This window comes from Pundamilia nyererei, unplaced genomic scaffold, assembly GCF_000239375.1.
Source record: "Pundamilia nyererei isolate P.nyererei 1_Seehausen unplaced genomic scaffold, PunNye1.0 scaffold00246, whole genome shotgun sequence".
Taxonomy (NCBI): Eukaryota; Metazoa; Chordata; class Actinopteri; order Cichliformes; family Cichlidae; genus Pundamilia; species Pundamilia nyererei.
In genome coordinates, this window is record NW_005187647.1 from 456,448 (window position 1) to 463,636 (window position 7,189).

General features: G+C 47.7%; 1 protein-coding gene across 1 annotated transcript in view; it reads right to left on the bottom strand.

Annotated features, from left to right (window-relative positions):
• kctd6a (potassium channel tetramerization domain containing 6a) overlaps positions 1–7,189 on the bottom strand; it is a 29,045-nt gene that overhangs the window by 8,381 nt on the left and 13,475 nt on the right. Inside the window, exon 4 of the mRNA XM_005749476.2 lies at positions 2,025–2,277. Within this exon, the coding sequence (XP_005749533.1) occupies positions 2,025–2,277 (253 nt within the window). The remainder of the gene's footprint in view (positions 1–2,024; positions 2,278–7,189) is intronic.

Sequence of the window (7,189 nt, forward strand, 5' to 3'; positions counted from 1 at the left end):
TCCAGAGCTGATTTGTTGAGACACGTAAAAAGGCCGTTACAATAATCCAAACGAGAAGAGATAAAAGCATGAATAATCATCTCAAGTTCTGCCTTTGACACCAGTAGCCTGAGTTTAGAAATGTTTCTTAGATGATAAAAACAGTTCCGGACAAGTTGTTTAGAGTGTTTAGATTGTTTAGAACTTGAGGTCAAGGTCACTGAGATTCAAACTCATCCAAGGTTTTTAGTAGTTGCATCTATGGTATGAATTTCAAAATCCTATGTCATCTCACTCTCAAGTTATTGCATTTACAACCTTGGGTGTCCACGCTGTCTACCTGCCCAGTTGGGCCATGAAAATACGCCATCAATTCAATTATGATTATGGGTCAGGCTTCATCAGATGTGGCCTCCAGCTTGCACTGGAACAGTTTGCAGCTGAGTGTGAAGCAGCAGGAATGAGAATCAGCACTGAAGTCTGAAGCCATGATCCTCAGCTGGAAAAGGTTGGAGTACCCATGCCAGGCCAGGAACGAATTACTACCCCAAGTGGTCGACTACTGGTGATGGCCAGAGGGGCTGATGGCGCGATATGGCAGCCTCGCTTCTGTCAGTCTGCCCCAGGGTAGCTGTGGCTACAACTGTAGCTTGCCTCCACCAGTGTGAATGTGAGAGTGAATGAATAGTGGAATTGTAAAGCGCTTTGAGGGTCCCAAAAAGCGCTATATAAATGCAATCCATTATTGTTATTATTATAAGTGAAAGAGTTTAAGTATCTCGGGCTCCTGTGAGGGGAGAGGGCATGTCCCACCGAGAGGAGGCCCCGGGTAGACCCAGGACAGGCTGGAAAGATTATATCTCTTGGCTGGCCTGGGAACACCTTGGTGTTTCCCCAGATAAGCTGGAGGAGGTGGCTGGGAAAAGGGAGGCCTGGGTTTCCCTGTTTAGGCTGCGCGTCCACATTGAAATGGCCGAAAACACTTACGTTCCAGTACTGCGCATGCGTGAAACGCAAGAAGATTTGACCTGCCTCATTTCTGTCTGCTGCTTATTTACTTTCAGGCTCTTTGAAACGTCGTGGCAAAATGTTGAGGAAAAGCACCGAGTTTTTTAAATGGACTAACTATGAGGTGGAGTTTTTGCTGCCAGTAACACAAAAGTACAAAGTTGCAAAAGATAGTTAAAGAATTTGAAGAAAAGCTATCTGGAGCATGTACAGACTGATATTAATCTTTAATAAGGCTGTTAAAATTGAGAGCAAACAAAACAACTGCTGTGTCTTAGTTTAATTGGTCACATGACTGCATCATATGACTAACATGTGTCATCATTTTAGAAAGTTTGCATTTTCGCTGTCCACACTGCGACGCAAGAGCAGTTTTGCACGTTTTCAAATGTATGCGTTTTCGAGAGTGAAAACGCCATCTCGGTGTGGACGGGAGGCCAAAATGAAGAGAAAACAACGCAGCCAAAGCTACTGTTTTTATTGTTTCTTCACCACTTCCAGGTGTGAGGACAGTGAAGAGAGAAAAAAACAAATACTGCAGAGTCATCACACTCTTCAGAGTCTGTTTTAAACTTCAGTGAACGTAGAAAGATATTCAACAATTTAAGATTCCGGAATTAATAATATATAAGGGGAACAATTGCAATACTGTAAATGTTAACTTCACACAGTGTACTTTTTCCAAAAACCACGTCACATCACTTATTTTGTAGTGGTTAAACTAGTTAAAAGAAATAACCTATTATAGGAGTCCCAAATTAGTTATGGTAAAACTGTAATAATTAATATTATTTTTTTAAAAGTAACATTTCCAGTCAGCATGTATAGACACTCAATGGAAAATGCAAAAGCAGTAGCAGAACTTAAAATTTATGAATCAGGCATTAAGCATAAAAAAAACGAATCAATTTTATTTAAAATTGTTTGTTTTTTTCTAGAAGCAGACTCAGAAGCAGTCTAAAGGAAAAATAAATAAATATACTGTAAAATCTGCTGTGATAGATCAATACAGCCTGACCAGGCCTTTTCCCACTGACCTTGGTGGTGATGGTGAGCTGGGTGATGATGACTGCAACAGGATTGGAGTACTTTGAGAGCTTTCTGGTGCTGGACAACTCAACCACCTCTTCGTAGCTGTCTGTGGGGTAGGGCAGATGCGGCTTGGGGTCTCCCAGGCACTGGATAAGGGGCTCAATCTGATAGAAGTCAGCCTCCTTTCTTAGCAGCTCCGTCTCCTTGAAGTCACATGGCAATGTGAGCTCTGACGTCCGCAGGAAGTTGAGGATGTAGCTGAAATAGCAGAACCAGAGACAGGATTAGTCAAGACTGCTGAGCCAACAATTCTGAGCTGTCAGTTAAAGTTGGGGCAGGAGAGCTGCTAAATGATGTGCAAGTAAGCTAAATAATCATGTTTCATACATTTTTTTCCTAATGTTCACTCTATATGACATTAAAGAGATGTTATATAGATTGGGGTGGCTGTGGCTCAGGTGGTAAAGCATATCAGCTACTGATTGGAAGGTAGGTGGTTCAATCCTTGGCTTCCCCATGCCAAGTATCCTTGGCCTAGTTGCTCTCCGATGCGTTCATCGGAATGTGAATGTTGGTTAGACTGAACTTGAGTTTAGAAGCGCTTGTATGAATGGGGTGAATGAAACATGTTGTATACAGTGCTTTGAGTACTCCAGGAGAGCAGAAAAGCGCTATATAAGAATCAGTCCATTAAAGGGAGCATATTCCTAATCATTGTCCAACAAAAGGTTTTCCCCACTGACTTTGATTTATTTATATACTACAGTGGAGTCTAATATGTGAAAAAGCACCATTTAGTAGATTTATATGTTATTTTAATAATCTGTCCATCCAGTGCATCCATCGTCTACCACTGGTCCAGGTCCTGGAGCATGCTATCTAAGCAGAGATGCCCAGATCTTCCTCTCCCAAGCTAACTTGTCTAGCTCTTCAGCGAGGCATTCCCAAGTCAGCCAAAAAAGCACAGAGGGAGATGTACTAAGCGGGACAAATTAGTCTAAGGTTGCAAATGAACCAATGGGAATGGAAAGTTTTCCAGGTGATCTGCCAACAATTTGCTTGTTTATATAGAAGGACATCCCCGTGTTGAGGACCAGCCATGCCAGGCCCTGGTGGACACGGGGTCTACCATTTCCCTGATACGACCTGGCGTGCTCCCTGAAACATCCGGGCCACTGGTGAAGGGTTGGTTGCCCACAGACACCCAGCTGATGACCGTGATGGGGGAGAAAACTGTTATGCGGGGGAAGAAACCGTTGCGGATCCGAGTGAAGGATCTAGAGCTGATGCACAACTTCTGGCTCGCCGACATTCAAGACCAGTGCATCATTGGCCTGGATCTGCTGAGCCGCTGGGGGGCCTGCGTCGACACCGTGAAGCTGGCTATCACTCTTGGCACAGAGACTTTTGCCCTCCAGCGTGGCCAAAAGCAGGGAGCGGGGACCAGACGAGAGAGGCGTCGGGCAGCTGCCGCTCAGCAGATTTCGGATGCCGGTGGCTCCGGGTCATCTCCACTCGCCTCAGCCTCTCAGCCCGACAAACCTCCTTCAACTGAGACCATCGAGGCTGTTGATGACCTTTGGCAGCGCAGCAGCGTAGGCCTCAACGTCGACCAGCGCCAGCGCCAGCGGTTGAGGTGCCTCCTGGACGAGAATGTGGGCATCTTTGCCGCCAGTGACAAAGACTGTAGGTAGACGAGTCTGGTCCAGCACACCATCGACACCGGCTCTGCTCAGCCCATCCGTCTGCGCCCACACCGGCTGCCGCTACTGCCGCTACTGCCTGCGACAGGAGGAGCGGGCCCAGGAGGTGCTGGAGGTGGCTACTGCTCAGGCCACAGCCAGCGGAGGGGGGTGGCTCCCATTGACAACGCAGCAGCTGAAGCGGGAACAGGAGGCCGACGCGACGTTGGTTCAGGTGGGGGCCTGGCTGGAGGCGGCGCAATGCCCCGCCTGGACGGTGGTCTCGGGACAGGAGCCCGAGGTGAAGGCCTACTACTCCCAGCACAACAATCTGGAGACCCACGACGGCCTCCTGTACCGGAGATGGCGGGCCCCCGGTCAGGGCAGAGATCTCCTGGAGCCGTTGGTGCCTCGGTCGCTGCAGTCGCAGGTGCTTGAGCTGGTCCATGGCTCGGTGGGGGCAGGGCACTATGGGAACGCCAAAACTCTCCGCCGCCTCAGGGGACTGTTTTAATGGCCTGGCTGTCGACGGGATGTGGAACTGCCCCCCTTCAGCAGTACCTGATGGGGGCCCCAATGGAAAGAGTGGGAGTGGACATCCTAGGGCCTTTCCCCGTCACAGAGTCAGGGAACCGGTATGTGTTGGTGGCTATGGACTATTTCACGAAGTGGCCAGAGGCCTACGCGGTGCCAGACCAGAGCGCAACGACAACGGCCGAGAAGCTGGTGGAGGAGATGTTCCCCCATTTTGGGGTCCTGGCTGAGCTCCACAGTGACCAGGGGCGTAACTTCGAATCGAAGGTCTTCGGGGAGATCTGCCGGCGACTGGGGGTGGAGAAGACGAGAACCACACCGCTCCACCCACCCACAAAGCGATGGCTTGGTTGAGCGCTTCAACCGCACGCTGGCCACCCAGCTCGCCATTCTCACCAGCCGCCACCAGCGGGATTGGGACCGACATCTGCCCCTGGTCCTTTGGTCGTATCGGATTGCGGTGCAGGAGTCCAGCCAGTGCACACCTGCTGCTCTGATGTTTGGACGGGAGCTCCGGACGCCTGTGGATCTGGTGTTCGGGTCCCCCCCCGAGCCGGAGATTGATGGTGGGCCAGAGATGGACTACTACAGGAGGCTGAGGGAGCGGCTGCAGGTGGTTCATGACTACACCCGCCAGGCCCAGGCCAGCGCCGGAGTACGACAGAAAAGAGCCTACGACACCAAGTGCCGAGGGGGGGTTTTCACGCCTGGCGACAAGATTTGGGTGTACTGCCCGGTTCGCAAGAGAGGAGTGTCCCCCAAACTCTGCAGTCAATGGCAAGGGCCGGCGGAGGTCGTGGAGCGGCTAACAGACGTGGTGTACCGTATCCGCATGCCGGTGGTGTTGCACCGGGACAGGCTCTCACCGTACCGACTGCTCGCTCTGGCAGATGCCGGGGCAGGGGATGATGGTGGCACCCCATGTTCTGACCCGAGGGACTTTTCCCCCGCCGGTCATGACCGGCCGGTGCGCCAAAAGAAGGCACCTGGACATTTGCAGGACTTTGTGTGGGGTAATGGGGTCGTCGGGGACGACTGACCCCTTAGGTGGGGGCTATGTAGCGGGTCAGGGCTGTTCAGGGTTCTGTTTGTACAGTTATGTTTTGTTTATGTTGCCATAGTGACGGGTGACGCCCTCTCGCTGCGACGGTGTGTCCTTCCGGGGTCAGAGGGCGCCCTGTGTGTTGTTGTTGTTGTTGCTGTGCTGTTGCCGTGCTGAGCAGTTAGCGGCAGTGTTCTTCTGCAGATGTTAATAAATGGCTGTGCTCCCTGGCTAGCTCACGGGAAGCAAGACCAAACGATACCTCCGTCTCCTCCTTGTCTGAGCTCGCCACAATATGTATATAGCAGTTGGAATGTTTCAGTTAAATCCTGATTGGCTAAATATACTGTTTATTCATTTATAAATCGTGTACACAGGAACAAGAATAACTTAATGTATTTAGCTTAACTGGCTGACATTTTTGTATTATTCTTGTCATTTCTTATTGGCCTTGTTTATTTAGTGCAGGCCAGGTGAACCTTTTTGGGTATGAAAAAGGATGGCGAGCCAATGAACGGCTAGGAGCAGGAATCATTCTGCATTGAAGCTTCCACTGGACTGGTAGGAAGTTATCAAAGACGATGCTCTGTCCCCATTTTCCGAATACACTGATTTCCGCAATCATACACACCAATCCCCCATTTATGGACAATAGCGCTTTGACATCTCTCATGGACATTCAGATAAAACTCATGGACTTCCTCCTCTTCAGTGTGGATCAGTGTTTTTGATGTTAACATGTGTTATTTATGGGGAACTTTTTTGAGAATCTATATTGCCTGGTATAAGAATAAGAATAAGAATTTGCTTGTCTTTGTGCACCCCCACTGGGTTTTTGATTAATTGAATAGCTGCAGCAGGAGTGATTATTTAAGTTTTCCTTTTCTTTTCTTGTTATTTTTCTTTGGTTTCGGTTAAATACATGGTACCTGCAAAAGCATTTTGTGCTGTGTGTATTTATTAATTACTGCCTATCAGCTCCAGTAGCATTCCTAAATCTTCTGATTAATAATAACCTGATATTTCACTCAATACCTAGCCTGTATTAATTCATTAGCGCTTCAGTGTTACATAAGACATTCAGAATGCACAGGTTTTATCATATAAAACTGTATATGAAACTAAAAAATGTTTTACATTGCATGAAAAATTACAGCTGACTAGAAACTTAATGTGTTGCACCTGGCAGCTGAAGACGGAAGAAGAGCTATGTAGTGGGTTGCCACGGTAACATTTTTCCTAACTGTATATCATATATATTTTCCCAGCACAGGGCCAGGAACATACTATTGTATACTCCGTATACATAAAAGATTTTTTTTTAATGTGCACAATTAGTCCAGTGCATGCTCTAAAAGCTTCTTATGAGCTCTAAGACCCTAAAAATAAAACATTTAAGAACTATTTGGTTGAGGGTATCAGTGTTATGATAGATTTCAAATTTTTATATTTAAAGATTAGTGTCTTGAAATTTCCTGTACTTATAACAGGATAGCTTGGACATTCATTTGAATGGTGACTTTCCAGCAGACTACCACTTGCCATGTTATCCATTTAATCTCAGCTGACACAGCCTTAATGTCCCTTTTTCCACTCATATAGTGCTGCTGCCCAATCTAGAAGCAGTTTCCACCAAGGATACACTGGTGCCAGTGCCGAAAAGTATGACTTCACATAACTTCTGGGGCCAAAGTTCGAACCACAGATGCAAATAGCTATGGTAGAGAATACCACAGGAATTTAATGATTAACAGGCCACAGATTCTGTTAACAATGACTGCGTTCCCATGGAAATTACCTCAACTCCTGATAGTGATACTACTTGAGAATCAATAGACTATGTGCACGTTAGCATATGCTACTTCAGGTGCGGAAACTCCTGTGGGGAGCTTTGTTTCCGGTGTCCTATTCG